The sequence below is a fragment of the Gymnoscopelus braueri genome, assembly GCF_963280865.1.
Source record: "Gymnoscopelus braueri genome assembly, chromosome: 4".
NCBI lineage: Eukaryota > Metazoa > Chordata > Actinopteri > Myctophiformes > Myctophidae > Gymnoscopelus > Gymnoscopelus braueri.
Window position 1 is genome coordinate 22577690 of NC_137605.1, and position 17526 is coordinate 22595215.

The 17526-nt window shown below is 40.4% G+C and overlaps 2 protein-coding genes across 3 annotated transcripts in view; both read left to right on the top strand.

Moving 5' to 3' along the window:
- The first annotated feature begins 1317 nt into the window (after positions 1 to 1317).
- Positions 1318 to 8718, top strand: cd79a (CD79a molecule, immunoglobulin-associated alpha). The gene is made up of 5 exons (XM_080426257.1): positions 1318 to 1465; positions 5938 to 6297; positions 7066 to 7181; positions 7696 to 7758; positions 8413 to 8718. The coding sequence occupies exons 1-5, from the start codon at positions 1426 to 1428 to the stop codon at positions 8536 to 8538; spliced, it is 705 nt and encodes a 234-aa protein (XP_080282383.1). The 5' UTR covers positions 1318 to 1425; the 3' UTR covers positions 8539 to 8718.
- Positions 8719 to 9354: 636 nt separating this feature from the next.
- lipeb (lipase, hormone-sensitive b) overlaps positions 9355 to 17526 on the top strand; it is a gene marked incomplete at its 5' end in the record, with an annotated part of 45095 nt that continues 36923 nt past the window's right edge. The window contains 3 exons of one of the 2 annotated variants that reach the window (XM_080425594.1): positions 9389 to 9479; positions 10232 to 10265; positions 15423 to 15463. In XM_080425594.1, the coding sequence (XP_080281720.1) occupies positions 9389 to 9479; positions 10232 to 10265; positions 15423 to 15463 (166 nt within the window). Of the gene's footprint in view, positions 9480 to 10231; positions 10266 to 15422; positions 15464 to 17526 lie in introns of both variants that reach the window. The other variant, XM_080425595.1, reaches the window with a different exon arrangement.

Sequence of the window (17526 nt, forward strand, 5' to 3'; positions counted from 1 at the left end):
AGCTGTTTTTGTTGTTTGTTTTATTGTCTTCCCAAAGTGCTCTCGAGTTGACAAACGAAAACACTGTTTTTTTTTTGGGGGGGTTGCTTTTCACATGCATGGGGACCATGAAATTGACCCAGGAGAGGGAGACAATGAACGAATGACTGACCAATGCACACTGAGAGATAATGTCAGGATTCTGATTGGTTTGATTCAGGTATAGGAGGAGGGAAGGGGTCAATCGCAGTTTGACTTAACTCTTTACCGGCCCTGTAGAGAAACTCAGGGGTAGCCTGTACTCTCAGCGTTTGTGTCCACCTCTGTACCTGCAACGGTATTTGAACCCTCAACCGCGCCGTACAAACCTCGCTCCCACCCAACGCTTTGTATAGACAAGGCTCTGTTCGATGTTACACAGGCATTCTGTCAACTTGTTTATCTATAAACCTAATTATGCAAGAACTATAATGTGTATTTGGGCTTTGATTTTTTTTTTGTGCTAGAGGGTTTTTAATTATGTATACTTCAGAAGGATGGTGGTACGTTCTTTTTTTATTTTCACTTTTTTATTTTTAATAAATGGGGTAAACAAATTGCTGTCTTGTCATTTTGTGTAGTCATTACGTGCTAATTGATGTGGTTGAAGAGGGATTCGGGCTGTATTCAGATGTTAGTCTTCAGTTTATTTGCATAATGATGAACCATGGAAGCAAGGTGATTAAAATGCACTGAGAGACTAATAACAACTGACAGATAAGAAACAAATTAATCATTTGTATGTAGATGAGATAAGAAAAAGATTATTCCCACTTCAAATCGAACAAAAAGTAAAACGTATCATCAAATTAATAAGTTGTGTACATTGAGTGACCCCAGAATTATAAATAGGTTTTATGGATATGGATTAGCATTGAGCTTCTCTGTGATCATTTCTGGATGTATTGGAACAATTGTTGGTAATAAGAAAATGATCACTTGGCCAGACCTGTCTTTGCACTTGGAGTTATTTAGTAGAGTTTCTCTTAAGTTATGTCTGTGGTGGGCCTGGTGACCTATACTGCCACTGCTATAGTTTATTATTCCCCAGTTAGTGGACTGCATTATCCACTCCTAATGTCCCCGGTCTACACAATAAGGATCAGCCATTCTTTGGATCCCCAAGATTAGACTTAATATACACCCGTCTATATGGACTGGGGTATGAAGTTACTCCACCTGCTCTTATCAGCTGCAGCTCTGTACAGTATTTCCACTTCAGTCGTATGCAAATAAGTGACTGCTGAAAGTAATTGAAGCATACATCCTGACAGAGAAAACTAAAACAGAAGACACTATTGGACTTATCAGTGAAACAGCAGTCGAGTCTTGACAACACTGTATGGAACAACATTGGCACGGTTACAAGAACTTGTTTTTGCAATTTATTTTGGATTGGTGAAGGAAATGGTGGCAGTTACAGTCTTTGTTCTATGGAGCTTTGTTGGTGAGTTTGACAATATATTTTCAAGGTATTGGATACTTTTCACCGCCCCTTCAGGGAAAATAGGCTGGAGCTGTAACTAGACTTTGAATTTGTTTGGAATCTCTGAACGTACAAAGACAAACTGCAAAACATAGTTTATCTTTTGCAGTTTGTCTTTGTAAGTTAGTCATTTATACTTGTCTGTGTGCAAAAACACCCTACAGTATCTATATTTAGCTTCAGAGCTCAGCTTCAGTGAAGCTGATCTCCTGTTGGAGCAGATGGGCTTGTTATCTATTCCTCCATCTGTGGGAGTAAAAACAAATGTAGTATCTGTACTTTACTTGAGTATTTGCACTCACCTACATTTCAAAGACAAATATTGTACTTTTGACTCCATTACATTTCTAGGAAGGAAAAACGTACATTATGAATTAACCACTTAAGCCCTATTGCAAATTTGGTGTAAATAGCCGATCTACAAGCTCACAACACAGTGCCGGATCTAGGCATAGGCAACGGGGGCACCTGAGTAGAGAGCAGAGTTGTCTTCAGTTCAGTGTTTGCCAAATATTAGCAAACGTGGTGTCAAAACACATTAGAAAATAGCACACATCGCGTCGCAAGACACCAAGTGACCATTGGCTATTTTTTCCAAAATGTTAAAAAATGTAATATTTGGAAAATGTTTTAAAGTATACATACTACAAAACCATATATATCCAGTCATTTTGCGGCATAAACAAGAAGTTGAAGGATACAATTAAGTCTGATAATGAAGTACTGTGCATGTGCACATAATGTATACTTTACATTACTTAAGACCATTTTTCAAATATTTACTTTTTTAACAGTTTGGGGAAAGAAATGTCATCGAGGTGCCCAGATGTCGCTAGTGCCGACCTATCCTTTATCCATAGAGAGTTGGATTTGAGTGTGCGAACTGTGTATATAATACCTAATCTGCATTACTCATAAAGATACTGTGACCACCATGTCCTACAAAATCCAAAAAATATCAATGGTTTTGTTGCAATAGTACATTTTCTTATGATCAATACAGGATTTGAGAATCCCAGGTCTAATACTACTACTACTACTACTACTACTAACCACTAACCCTTTATAAGCACCTGATTGTTTCTCAACCAATTGTCCATGGACACATGTTCTTAAATAATGACTGAAATATTATGCTAGTGAGCAGAGCGTATTTAAGTGATTGAGTGTTTTTAAGAATGTCTCTTATACTTTGTCCAGCCTTCTATATTAAACTCATATTAACTGATATACTGATTTGTGACTTATGTATGAGTGAGCAGACACACCCTATTACATGGGCACATTTCCTAATAATGATAACTAAGGCAATCACTTCCCCTTCTCCTCCCTTTTCTGTGGAAGTTCTTGACCTGCTGTCAACTACATCGACGCGTCATCTTAGGTCACCAGGTCATTGAGTGAACTGTTTCTCATGACCATGTCCATGTCTATCTTTTCTTGGCTATAGTGGAGTCTCATGTCTCATGTCATTTTCTGGCTCAAACCTTGCCCGGTACATATTCTTCAGGAATGCCAGCATGACGATGTTGCTTGTAGAAAATAGCACACATCGCGTCGCAAGACACCCTTGACCATTGGCAATTTTTTTCCAAAATGTTAAAGTAATATTTGGAAAATGTTTTAAAGTATACATGATTGGAACATGCTTAAACATTCGACAATTAAGGTCTAATATTTCTACAATTGCTACAAAACCATATATATCCAGTCATTATGGGGCATAAACAAGAAGTTGAAGGATACAACTAAGTCTGATAATGAAGTACTGTGCATGTGCACATCATGTATACTTTACATTACTTAAGACCATTTTTCAAATATTTACTTTTTTAACAGTTTGGGGAAAGAAATGTCATCGAGGTGCCCAGATGTCCCTAGTGCCGACCTATCCTTTATCCATAGAGAGTTGCTGGATTTGAGTGTGCGAACTGTGTATATAATACCTAATCTGCATTACTCATAAAGATACTGTGACCACCATGTCCTACAAAATCCAAAAAATATCAATGGTTTTGTTGCAATAGTACATTTTCTTATGATCAATACAGGATTTGAGAATCCCAGGTCTAATACTACTACTACTACTACTACTACTACTACTACTAACCACTAACCCTTTATAAGCACCTGATTGTTTCTCAACCAATTGTCCATGGACACATGTTCTTAAATAATGACTGAAATATTATGCTAGTGAGCAGAGCGTATTTAAGTGATTGAGTGTTTTTAAGAATGTCTCTTATACTTTGTCCAGCCTTCTATATTAAAATCATATTAACTGATATACTGATTTGTAACTTATGTATGAGTGAGCAGACACACCCTATTACATGGGCACATTTCCTAATAATGATAACTAAGGCAATCACTTCCCCTTCTCCTCCCTTTTCTGTGGAAGTTCTTGGCCTGCTGTCAACTACATCGACGCATCATCTTAGGTCACCAGGTCATTGAGTGAACTGTTTCTCATGACCATGTCCATGTCTATCTCTTCTTGGCTATAGTGGCGTCTCATGTCTCATGTCATTTTCTGGCTCAAACCTTGCCCGGTACATATTCTTCAGGTATGCCAGCATGATGATGTTGCTTGTAGAAAATAGCACACATCGCGTCGCAAGACATCCTTGACCATTGGCAATTTTTTCCAAAATGTTAAAGTAATATTTGGAAAATGTTTTAAAGTATATATGATTGGAACATGCTTAAACATTCGACAATTAAGGTCTAATATTTCTACAATTGCTACAAAACCATATATATATCCAGTCATTTTGGGGCATAAACAAGAAGTTGAAGAATACAACTAAGTCTGATAATGAAGTACTGTGCATGTGCACATAATGTATACTTTACATTACTTAAGACCATTTTTCAAATATTTACTTTTTTAACAGTTTGGGGAAAGAAATGTCATCGAGGTGCCCAGATGTCCCTAGTGCCGACCTATCCTTTATCCATAGAGAGTTGCTGGATTTGAGTGTGCGAACTGTGTATATAATACCTAATCTGCATTACTCATAAAGATACTGTGACCACCATGTCCTACAAAATCCAAAAAATGTCAATGTGCAATAGTGCATTTTCTTATGATCAATACAGGATTTGAGAATCCCAGGTCTAATACTACTACTACTAACCCTTTATAAGCACCTGATTGTTTCTCAACCAATTGTCCATGGACACATGTTCTTAAATAATGACTGAAATATTATGCTAGTGAGCAGAGTGTATTTAAGTGATTGAGTGTTTTTAAGAATGTCTCTTATACTTTGTCCAGCCTTCTATATTAAACTCATATTAACTGATATACTGATTTGTAACTTATGTATGAGTGAGCACACACCCTATTACATGGGCACATTTCCTAATAATGATAACTAAGGCAATCACTTCCCCTTCTCCTCCCTTTTCTGTGGAAGTTCTTGGCCTGCTGTCAACTATCGACACATCATCTTAGGTCACCAGGTCATGGAGTGAACTGTTTCTCATGACCATGTCCATGTCTATCTCTTCTTGGCTATAGTGGAGTCTCATGTCTCATGTCATTTTCTGGCCCAAACCTTGCCCGGTACATATTCTTCAGGTATGCCAGCATGAAAATACTACTGTCACAGAGATACTTAGTTATAAAAGGTCAAATACATTTGCCTGAGAACTCATCCAGAACTTCACAAGGGACTGTGAAGATCTTCACTTTCCTACATTACTGAATGCATGATCGGGGACCACATGCAATACCTCCACGGACCATCAGTTGAAAACTCCTGCTATAGAGTGTTTGTTCAGTAACGTGTCTCTATGTCTCTCCAGCTCTTTATTAAACAGAAAATGTATTTTCAGGTTGGGATACCAATTTGATCCAATCAGGATGGATAAACTCAGTCAGGATACAGATTAAACAAGTGAAATTGGAAGTGATGACACAAATAAATGAGCAGACAAAATTGGAACTAGAACATTATAAAAATGAAGCTGACTCTTTAGCGATGATCAGAATATAATGCTTTAACCTTTTAACTACAAAACCTTTTGTTTTAACCCAAAGACAAATATAATTTTGTCGATGGAACCAGAGCCACACTAATGATCGGGTTGGACAAGAGTGACCCATCAACATTTCTTACTGCCCCCCCCCCAATCAAAGAAGTCTAGATCTGGCCCTGTCACAACACATGTAGATCGGCTATTTTCACTATTAATGATATTAAGTATTTTTAAAAGCAAGTACTCCAGCACTCTAACTCAAGTACAAATCTGACAGCAACGTGCACTTATAGTTGAGTCATATTGGACAACAAAGTACTGGGGTTGAGTACTTTGTCCACCGTCGTTTGGATCTAAAATAGACACAAAAGCCCCACACTGTCAAATCATCATCATCATCATCATCATCATCATCATCATCATCATCATCCTTACTCTCTCCCCAGTGGTTGCCTGTGGCAACCGCATCCAGGTGATCCTGGAGGCTGACAGGCCCTCTCTGAGGGTGGAGCTCAGACACACTGCCGTCCTGCAGTGCTGCTACACGGTCACCGGGGGTGATGTGGACTACAGTTGGATCAGGAGGATCCACACGGCCAACGGTACTATGGGTCCACAGAAAGTGGTTCCGTCAGACCACCGGGTGACCATGGAGCAGAAGCAGAGATCAGCTTCTGGGTGCCAGTGTCGTTCCCTCACCCTCACGGAGGTGCAGTTCAATGACAGCGGGCTGTACCAGTGTTTTCTCAACCACAGTGCCCTGCAGGACTATGTGTTCACCCACGGCACCTTCCTGCAGGTCTACAGTGAGTTTGTGTGTGTGTGATACTTTTATGGTAATATAGAGGCAGGCAGGGAGGGTGTTATCCCTGGGTGTACATGTGGACTGATGCCTAAAAAAAGAAACAAATATATAAACAAATTACGGTATGCTTTGAAAAATGATCTACAATAAAGCCTAGTATGCCAATAGTGGCATATTTAACAGCCACATTGCTCCATGATCTCCACCCGTATTTCAGATGGCTAATGTTGCAATGTAAACCTCACCCTAACAACAATACTTTACACATTATCTTACACACTCACTGAATTATTCCTTGAGAAAAATGTAGGTTTCAAAAGTGAGTCCTTCATGTTTAGTACAGTGACAGTGGCTTGGCATTTTTAAGAATTTAATTCAAAGCAAGGCATAACATTTAAATATTTACAGACTACAGTTGGAAATGTCTCTTTAGTATTCATTAACATTGAAGGCTATGACAAAGTGCAATTCCAAAGTTTTATGGTTTAAATGGAGCGCCTAAAACAAAAGTGCACTGAAAGAGAATAACTCAGTGCTTCAGTGCACTTTCACTGATGAAGTCCCTCTACCGTGAAGGAGCCATGGTTTAATCTCAATGGAAATGGCTCATTGTACTCCTTTGAAATCTTTCTGCCACACAAAAGCAATATATTTTTTTGTGTTTGGGTGTTTGTTTTTTAAGTAGTCATGAGTAGGGTTTCGGATTTGGCAGAATAATAACAATTATTCTGCGATCAAAATCTAATTGTTTTCAATCTCCCTGCCCCAGGGCCAATGGAGAAGACTCTGAACATCAGTGAAAATGCCAAGAACAAGATTCTGACTGTCGAAGGAATCTTGCTTTTACTGTGTGTGCTTCTACCTGGGACCAAACTGCTCTACAAGGTACCGGAAGGTTCCCAGTTCAATCCCATGCAGGCTCTCCCACAATGTTTCGGCCACAGTTGGCCTTCATCAGGTGACCTGATGAAGGCCAACTGTTGCCGAAACGTAGTGTACCATGTAATGTTTGTGTTTTAAGTAAAATAAAACACTGAGGATTGGAGCAAAGCTGTTGTGCAGAATTGTATCCTTTTATACTTTCAGAATGCACCATGTAATAAAAACAATGTGTAACATAAAATACGCTATATTTGTCGAGCGTATGTCACATGCCAAAGCATAAATAAGGCTACAGGGAACTACCGTTGAAAGTTAGTGCTATTATTGAAATACCACACTGTATTTTTATTTTATTTTTTTCTGAATTGCTTAACAATTGCAACACACAAAATTCATGTCAAGCCAGTCAACGTTTGTGTCACAGCCGGTCCTGACGTCTGTGTCACTGAGCCACCCCATGGGAAGCAGGTTTCATTTCACAACATCATTGACTTCCTCTTCTCTATCTCTTTTTTAGGCAAAGAAAGTGAAGGAAATGAACAAGAAGAAGAAGATAAGAGAGGAGGAGAACATATATGAGGTCAGGTGCATATTAAATCAACCATTCCCTCAAGCAAAATCCGGAGTGTTCATTTAACTATGAGAGTGCAAAAATGGACACACAGGTCCATAACTCTGAGAGTGTTGCAACTTGCAATTGACCCACTGGTCAATTTTTACACTCTCAGACTTTAAGATGAACACTCCCGATTTTGCTGTGCTGACTCATTCATTATCATATTCATTATTTCTCCTGCCAAATCACAGGTCATGCACGGGGGATGTTTTATTGCTATGTCTACGCAAGGAGAGCATAATGACTCATGGGAAAGTGCTAGGCAATTATAATCTCACTGAAAGCAACACTGTATGGAAATATAATGTATGAACATGTTATCTTGTTCTGTGGATCAATTCCACATGGCTGTGTTTCACTAATGTGGGTGTGAGTGGGTGTGTCATCATCACTGATCAATATTTATTTATCTCCTTTCTTATGTGTATTTAGAATGTTGATTTCCCATGCCATTGCCTTGAATTCTTAATGTTAATCCACATTCAGCTATTTCTCACTGCATTTTTGAGGAATAGGCCTAGATGTGAAAATGTCTGTTGTGATGTACATCCATGACAGTGTCTTCTACTGTTTTTGATGGTCTATTTATTTTTTTGATTGCATTTTATTCCATTCCAGGGGCTGAATCTGGAGGACTGCAGTGCTGCATATGACCAGATCCAACGCTCAGAGGGACATGGTCCCTACGAGGACGTAAGCAACGTCATCGAGGAGGAAGAAGAGATCCAATTGGAAAACCCTTGAAGGATTACCGTTGCTGTGTTATGGGAACATTTTTATGTTGTATTTTTAATGCATTTGTGTATTCTATGTATTAATGATGTTTTTTTTTATCGTTGTATACTGGCTGCCAATGTGCCAAATGTTATGTAATTTTTTTCTTATCTTTATCTTTTATTCAACTTGTAGCCTTTTAGAACAATCATTTGTGATTTTTGTTTACCCCAGCAGTCATCCTTTGTAACAATTGGTTTACATTTTCCAGGACACTTTATTAATAAACATAATGAAAACCTACCCCATGAATATCTTGTATTTGCATAAGTAAATGGATGCAGCGTGGTATTTCACTTACACTTAGTTTCACTGAGTTTACATTGTGAGCTTGTAGATCTGCTATTTACAAAATATTTTTGTATACGTTTTGAACTTGTGAAATGGACATTCTGCACAATGAGTAGTACTTTTACTTTTGGTACTTTAAGTATATTTTGATGCTTTATACTTTTGTACTTTTACTCAAGTACATTTTGAATTCCGTACTTTTACTTGTAACAGAGTATTTCTACATTGCAGTATTGATACTTTGACTTAAGTAAAGCATGTGAGTACTATTTACACTTACTTATACGTTTCACTCTGACAACCATGCATGGTGACAACTAGAAGACAGTACAGAGAGAGGACGCCTTTTTGTGCAACCAAGGGCAACGGGGCGGTACGTGTGGACTTTGAAGCGTCGCGATTGGCCAGCTGAATGCAAACCCCACGTTTATTGGCTACCGTTCGTTCGTGGGCGTGGCCGCCGTCCCCGGCATGTATGCTCGGTGGTCTGGGGATTCGGAGGCGGTGCGTAAACAGTGTGTGGGCGAAGATGGCGTCCGCGAAGAAGCCTGGAAGCGGCAGTAGAGTCGAAAAAGGCGTGAATGGGAGACGCTCGACGAAACACAAAGAAGGGCCAGTGGGTGAGTTTAATGTGTCCGTTTTAGCCGCGACATTTATTGCGGCCACGTGGCTTTGTCAGCGATAGCAGTTAAACTGTCACTGAGTCCGCTATACTAGCTAATGTTAGTAGCAGCTACTCTAGCCGCCTGCAACACCCGAGTTCAGCAGCAGGGATTTAATCCGCTCCGACGATAACCGGAAGACTCGCCCGAAAACACGCTCACCCCTAGCGGTTCTTGTGTTCTTGTATTTGTTTTACTGAGGTTAAGTTTAGAAATAAGGTTAGGTTTTGGCACAGTTTTACTGAGGTTACGTTTAGGAATAAGGTTAGGTTTTAGGCATAGTTTACCGAGGTTACGTTTAGGAATACCTGGTGGCGACCGTTCCGAGGTCGCCGGATTTGCCCGGGGGGCGACTGTGTTTTGGGGCGAGCGTTTTGGTATTCGCTCAGTCCCTCTTAAGTGTCAACGTGTAGTCTTGTATTCGCTATTTGGAAATGACAGTAGAACACAGAGACGCTGGAGAATGACATACTGTACACACATGTGTTGGTGTGTTTTTCAATGCTTTGCTTGACATGTATTATTATTTTCGAGCATCCTCCTCTCCCAGCTTCCCAGCAGCTTGCCATCACCACCAACCCAGTTTACTTTTATAGTGTGTCTGTAGTACCAGGACTTGCTTCTTGTGTGCCTTTTCTCAGATGTGTTCATTTAAGTTTTGTTTCTTTGATAACATCATGCATTCTCTCTTTGTGTATTCCATGCCTCAGTTGCTGACACGGACATTACTATCCACCAGCACAGGTACTCAAAAACAGATTAACAGGGTGATGATGGGGTGAGGGGGCTGGGTTAATTACATCTAGCAGGTGGTGTTGAGGAGCAGTTTGCTTTGTCATTCCTATCCCAGCCACTATGTCATTAGGAATATGAACTCATTGAGTCAAGAGAATGGATAGTAACGATGGTCACATTAGTGCAGATAGACTGCATGAGATGAGAGAGCTCTGTCTGGCATATTGTGACAAATTGGCTTCCATGGGGAAAGGAGGTGTGCTGGAAACACCATGAATCTCCCTTTTGTGTTGTGAACTTGCGAGTGAAACAGACTCCCACTGTTTAACTCCTCTTCTTTAATTAAGCCACTGCCACGCTCACTACCGACTGGAACAATTTATCTTAAATAAGAGTTTAGCAACCACCAGTTTCAGACAATCCCTCACACTTGTCATAGATAGACCTAATTATAAGCTGCACCTTGGACCGCCTATAGCATGCTGCTTGTTTTTAGAAAGGCTCTGTGTCTAATATGGAGACTCGCTGTGTAGGATTAATAGGATTAGAAGAGCTCTGTTACTCCCACACTGAGCTAGCAAAGTTATCTGATCTCCGATGTGCTGTGTGGAGTCGATGCCACATTAGCTGTGTTTGGTCGTTTTTCTTTTTCTTAAGCTCTCTGTGCTTACACCTGGTTTACTACTTCAGCCAAGGCACTGCTGTGACTGGAATCCAGGGAAGGGGAAGCCTTGTGGTGTCCTACATAAGAGAGAGGGGCCGGGGCTGCTCATTGTTGCTGACTTCCTGTTGTTGAGTGTGGCCCTGGTGTGAATGACGGGGCATCTGTCTGGCACAAGAGTCACAGCCTCTGGCCCTCTGACTAACCGTGACTCCATTGGACCCCCTGCTGCTGACACGTCCACCAACATGTTCAATAATAACACAGAAGATGCTATTTTTAAAGGCTGCTTCCCACAGCTATGGCAAGTTGGTGCAGTGTGTAGACCATGTGAGCTAAGTGGGGCAACGACAACTATACAGTTTGTTTATTTATTTTCATCAGAGCTTGTACAAATGTAACCAAAATGGAGGTCCATTTAACGCTTACATGTGTACACTGACACTCTCAGAGTTACATTGATTAACACTCAGGAATTTACAGTATATATTCTGTGACAGATAGTGTGAGTATACTGAGACAGATAATGGGAAAAGCTATGGTGTCATAGTCTTCATTGGGAGATTTTATCCCAGGCCAGCACATTGTTACAAGCACAACTGATGATCCTAAGACCTAGGCCTGTCACCATCATGACATTTTACTGGACGATAAATTGCCATACGTTAATTGCGATTAACAGATTAATACATTTGTAATTTTTTGCCATGGGAAATTGGAATATAAATAAAAGTTAAACTTTTTAGGCTTTAATCAAAGTAAATAATGTACGAGGGCCAAAACAGGCCTTGCATTTAATTTTATACTTTCAAACATTTTCAAAAATAGCGAAAATAGCCGATCTATAAACTCACGATGCGATCTGTGATCTTCAGTCATGCCACTTTTCCATTGATATAACAGAGTGCTCTGGAGTTTGGAGCACACCCCAGGTCTCGAGCCTTTGTACTTTGCAGAAAGTTTGTCCTGAAAACGGAGAGTACTGTGAGCTACTACCTGAACAGCCAGTGTGGGTTGACAGCCTTGACCTTGTGTTTCCTTTCCAAATGAGTCTGTTTGCATTTCATATGGGAACCACTAGGGAGGTGTATCAATAAGTCATATCAATATTAAATGTAGGGGTGGGAATTCTGTTGGCAGTTTATTATATAGGCTACTATTTATAGTATACCCTATGTATAGACTGCCAGGAGATCCTGGGAGCCGTGGTTTTTGTGGCAGAAAACGATTGAATCTCCGTTCTGTCACTTAGTCGCCATACCATACTGTGTCTAAAGGTTTACGATTCTGTTTATCTCTGTCACTGATACTGACATGCTCTGTTGTGTGTGGAATTCATATATGTTAAAGTGAACATTGGGTTATATAATGTCTGGTCACGATAGAAGATAGAAGTCCAAATATTGTCAGTCATCTATCAGTGCTCTATGATCGAGGAACCGTAAGTAGCGATTCAGATTACTCATTCTTTCTGAAACAGGTCTCAGAATCTAGCTTTTTGCACATACATTAATCCAAGCAAAGTGGATTCTATCAATATATAACGAAACAAGTCCTAGTATTTACATTTCATAAAGTTACATTTTTTTTTTGTAATGTTATATTCGCTACAAAAAAAGGGTCATCAATGTTTGTGTAACAAGAGCACTGCTGCCAACAGTAGCTAGAAGGAAAACAACTAATGTACCAACCAACTGTTTGGTAAATTGCGCTATACAGTATTTTGGCAGAATTCCTTTTTTATGTTCATTCGTTTTGTGGTCAGGTGGCATAGGAGTAAAGTACCTGTCCACCATCATGGAGTGAAGGGGTTCAAAATATATATCTAAACCGATATTTACAACCGATAACCAACTTAATCTTCTCATGTAGCTTAATCGAATAACAGAGTAGTCCATAAGGGAGTCAGTATGTAGTATAGTCAGTATATCATTAATCACGAAAAGCCTACATACTGTAACGTTTTGTACGGACTACGGAGCAGGAAAAAGTGAGTTGCGAGCCAGTTTATTATTATTATTAAAGGATTCAGGTCCCTGGGTGCTAAATAGTGTTTGCCCTGTGCTTTTAATAGATCGGATGGGTAAAATACAGAGGAACAATGCTCGGTATATGTGTAAATAGATAGTAAATGGTGCATTTATATAGCACCTTATCTTGCTTTACATGGTGCTTTACATTCACACACACCGATGGATGAGTCAACCATGCAAGGCTCCAAGCTCCTCATCGGCAATGGTTATTCATTAAGTGTCTTGCTCAAGGACACTTGGACATGGAGCCAGGGACCGATTGAGTTTCCTTTTTTTTTAAATGCACTTGGCAATAAATACACTTAAATCATAACAGTTGAAGTGTATTCCTGGATCCAATTTTATTTGGCATTAAAACATCAACTGCAAATGGTAAAGCTTTATAATATCTAACGTAAAGCTTTTGCTTTCTGTAGGCTATATAACGAGAATGCGTAATCTCACATAATCCCTTTGTCCAATATTTGTGTGTGTGCAAGTGAGCCTTTCCGAAATACCCTCTTTCTCTGACTCTGGGGTGGGTATTTCAGAGAGCTCACCGATCTTAGTTGTAGCTATAGTAAAATCCTCAATGTTAATGTGTCAATTTGTTAAAAATGGATAAATAAAGAGATTTTACATTGTATGAGATCGGTAATCTTTTCCCCTTGTCCCAGTTAACACTGGTTAGGTCAGGGGAAGTACGGGCCATCCACGCTGCTGTTAGTCTAAGCACAGCGAGCGAACCGCACTAGAGCCCGCTAACACTAGCATTTCCCAACATTTGGCTCAGCCGCTTAAATGTCCACAAATAAATGTTCCAAGATTCTGCAGTAAAGCTAGTTAAGACGTGAGCTCACATGTCTGTCTTAATGGGCATGTTGTACCTTTTCTGAAGTAATATTTTTCTCTCTGCATGTTGAGCAACACGGCCAATAGGGAGTTTCAGCACATCGTTACAGTATTTCCTTTACGTCAACAGTTTTCTGATCCAGTCTACTAAATCAGCAGTTGCGGATATAGCATGTGCTCCCAAAGAATTCCTGATTTTATGTTCCACAATTATGTTAGCCTGGCATGGCCAGACTTATATCACTGCATAGATATTAGTCTGGAATCTGTGTGGAACCTGCATTTCCGAGGGGCAAAAAAAAAAAAATGCCTCTGGTGATAACATTTGCATACTGGGCCCTGATTGGTCCCTCACAACTTTGGAGGGAGAGAAATACAATCTCTATTGAGAGGGGCCAGACCTAATCTGCCAAGGGCGATTCTTTTTTTAGCAATGGCAGATTCGTCTGGAACCAGGCTACAATTATGTCACCGTTAATCTTGGCATTCCTGGATCTTATTTGCTCAGCTGTTGCACCTTGTACTTGTCTTCTCACCATTACGCAAGGGTTAATACAACCAGCACATTGCCACATTAAGTACCATTTGATATGGTGCCGATAATCAGCAACAATGATTGGTAATGATTTTTTAAATCGTCACCCGGGGGGGTGGGGCCATGACCGTATATGAGGCGGTGTTGAGGTCTCCCCCCTACCGAGAGTAGGGGGGACGAAGATTTACAATTCTGTCCCTGTCGTGACTCGTGACGTAACTCGGACGGCACCGAGTCGGCTGAAAGTGACTTGGCAACGTTCGGCCCAGCGACTCGCTCGCCTAAGCTCGCTCGGCGGCGCCTCCCGTGGCACAAGTCCCCTTCAGACGGCGCCTCCGCCGGTGAAAACGATTGTACCTTTTTTTGGTTTTCCAATCATACTGTAGCGCATATATATATATATAAAAATGAATTAATTGTATTTATTATTATTTTAACCATGTAAATATGTGCATTGGCTTCCAGGCCATGAGTTTTGAGCCCCTTGTAAAGGGAAAAGGAACAAACTGGAATTAAACATAACATTTTTGTCTGCTGCTGTTTAAAACAAAAAATAGAATGTCGTCATAATCATGGTTGTGTCTTGGCTCTTGCCTCTCTGGATGAGCATTGTCTGAAGGTGATGGGAGTTGCTGGCTACGCAGCCAATGATGGCCAAGGTTACTTGGTGTCAGAGGGTGAAAGGTAACTGGGTTCCAGTTGGTCTAATACTGTTTGCCTCAAACACACGGTACGCATGTGCACTCACTGCACTGTCCAGTGTCCTCTTGGCCAGTTAGATGTTTTTGTGTTCCCCTGTGTGGGTGAGGAATTGTTATATGGTGCTGGTATGTGGCCCAAAGGCTCCAATGGCCTTTCGAGGAAGAGTAGAGGGCAAACAAGCAGAGGAACACTTGGCCTCTGAGTGGGACATGGTATGACAACAAGGCCGACCAAAGCCACAACACAACGGGGGAGTTTCCATGTGAAAGACGAGGGAGCCACAGCAAGCAAGAGGACACATTTGCAACACTCTGTTCCTCCCTCCCTATTTCCCCCCTCTCTCTCTCCCTCTCTCTCATTCTCTGTGTCTCTTTTTCTCCATGCTTTCATTGCTGTCTTGGAAGAGAGGAGACAGATGAGGACAGGGCCATGAACTCAGACGCTGGTAAAATGCTACCTTTTCTCTACTCTTTTAGTTTGTAGATAACAGGAGTGTAAGAACATATCGATAAAGTTGAGTATCGCAATATTATGTTTTGTGATACTGTATTGATCTTTTTATGTAGTTTTTTTTCTTTTTTTCCCTTTAAGTACCGTATTTTCCGCACTATAAGGCGCATCTGAGTATAAGGCGCACCTTCAATAAATGTATTATTTTCATATATAGGGCGCACCGCATTATAAGGCGCATCCGCACTATAAGGCGCACTGACGGTGCGCCTTATAGTGCGGAAACCAAGGGAACCAATATTGATACATATATAAGGCGCATCGGATTATAAGGCGCATCCGCACTATAAGGCGCACTGACGGTGCGCCTTATAGTGCGGAAAATACGGTAAATCATTATTGTGTTCAGATTGCACAAAAAATAGTGCTATGATGATCGATCTTACAGGGACTGTGATGAATACAAAAAATGCTGATCCCCATGTTCTGAATGTATGCATGCGGTGTTGTGTATACTGACAGGTTACCTAAAACCAGGCCTTGATTTAAAATAAATCACAATACATTCATATTGCCTTGCTTTCAGTATTGCAATAATATTGAGTTGTAACCTGAGCATCGGGATGTGTATCATGTCACCAGATTCTTGCCAACAGTTTTTGTAACACACACACCACACACACACACACACACACACACACACACACACACACACACACACACACACACACACACACACACAATTACAGGCCCCAGCAGGAGTCATAATGTCCGTTATGCTGCCAGTGGCAGTTGTAGTGCATGATTTATTGATGTACCCGCCTTCATCTATGTTTAATGTGTAGAGACCAGGTTAAGGTTTGTGTGGTCTGGTGTGGACCATTTTTGGTCCTACAGATGCCATAATGCTTTAAATAAACACCCAATGCATTGTGTTGACACATTTCAGAGGAGGCCCTAATCACAGTTTGAACACGCTTTGAATAAACTCGCAATGCTTTGTGTTGACATAGTCAGAGGAGGCCCTAATCACATGCTTTGAACAAGTACTTAACAGATTTGAACAAACTGTTTGTTTGATTGAATACTTTATTAGACAGAAATGTAAACTGCACAGGCAGACAGTTGAGCTAAAAGGATAACACAAAAAGGTCCTGGGGACTTGTTTCCATTGTGGTCCTAATGTGTGACATCCCATGTACAGTCCATAGTGTCTCTTCTCTGTGTAGGGCACAGCTCTTGTGGTTGTCGTCACCAAGTGGTTTGGGCTGCAAATATCAATTATTGTTTTATCGATTATTCTGTCGATTACTTTTTGAAAACATTTTACACTACAGTATATCAACAAATCGTTTAAGAGTTATTGTATACACACAACAAACAACAGTGTCGTGCAAAAACAGTGAAAATAGATCTGTTGTGAACTTGTAGATTGGCTATTTTGAGTAATTTCGTTATTTTTTTACACAATTCGCCTATAATGACATGCCCAAAATATCAGTTATTGATTAATTATCAATAATGTTTTGTAATCAATTAAATTGATTAACTGTTGCAGCCCTAAAGTGGTTTGTTGGCGCCTATAGAAACGGTGCGCCATGCAGAGTTGGCGGACGTGGCACACGTGATGCCTGTAATCATTCGATGAGCATTTTGCCCAACTGTTCTCATTTACATACATTTGAATGTGGTATGCATCAGGGGACATAATGCGCCTAGGTCTCCTCATCATTAAACACGTTTTAGAGCAGCTTACAGTATGCTGATGCAGTCGGTTCATAAGGTTCATCCGTAGTTTATTCTATTAGCATAATAACGCCTATTGCCTTGTCCTGTTGAATTATTGCCCCTCCACACTCTAATTAAGCGGTCTAATTTTACTGTTGGCCATGGGCCCAAAACTAGTTTGGCCTGGCTTAGCTGGTGCTGAAACATTTTGAACTGGCGGCTCCAGTCCCAAGCCAGTATTTATGTCCCTGCATGGGCCCTTAGGGTGTGCGTGTGACTCTGTGTGTGCACACAGTATGTGTGATGCCGTGATTGATGTCTGTATAGATA

Bases quoted from the DNA above. Each gene is read 5' to 3' on its own strand.
- cd79a (XM_080426257.1), top strand. From the start codon at position 1,426: ATGGTGGCAGTTACAGTCTTTGTTCTATGGAGCTTTGTTG. The intron at 1,466-5,937 runs GTGAGTTTGACA...CTCTCTCCCCAG, and splicing joins TGTTCTATGGAGCTTTGTTG to TGGTTGCCTGTGGCAACCGC. The intron at 6,298-7,065 runs GTGAGTTTGTGT...TCCCTGCCCCAG, and splicing joins CACCTTCCTGCAGGTCTACA to GGCCAATGGAGAAGACTCTG.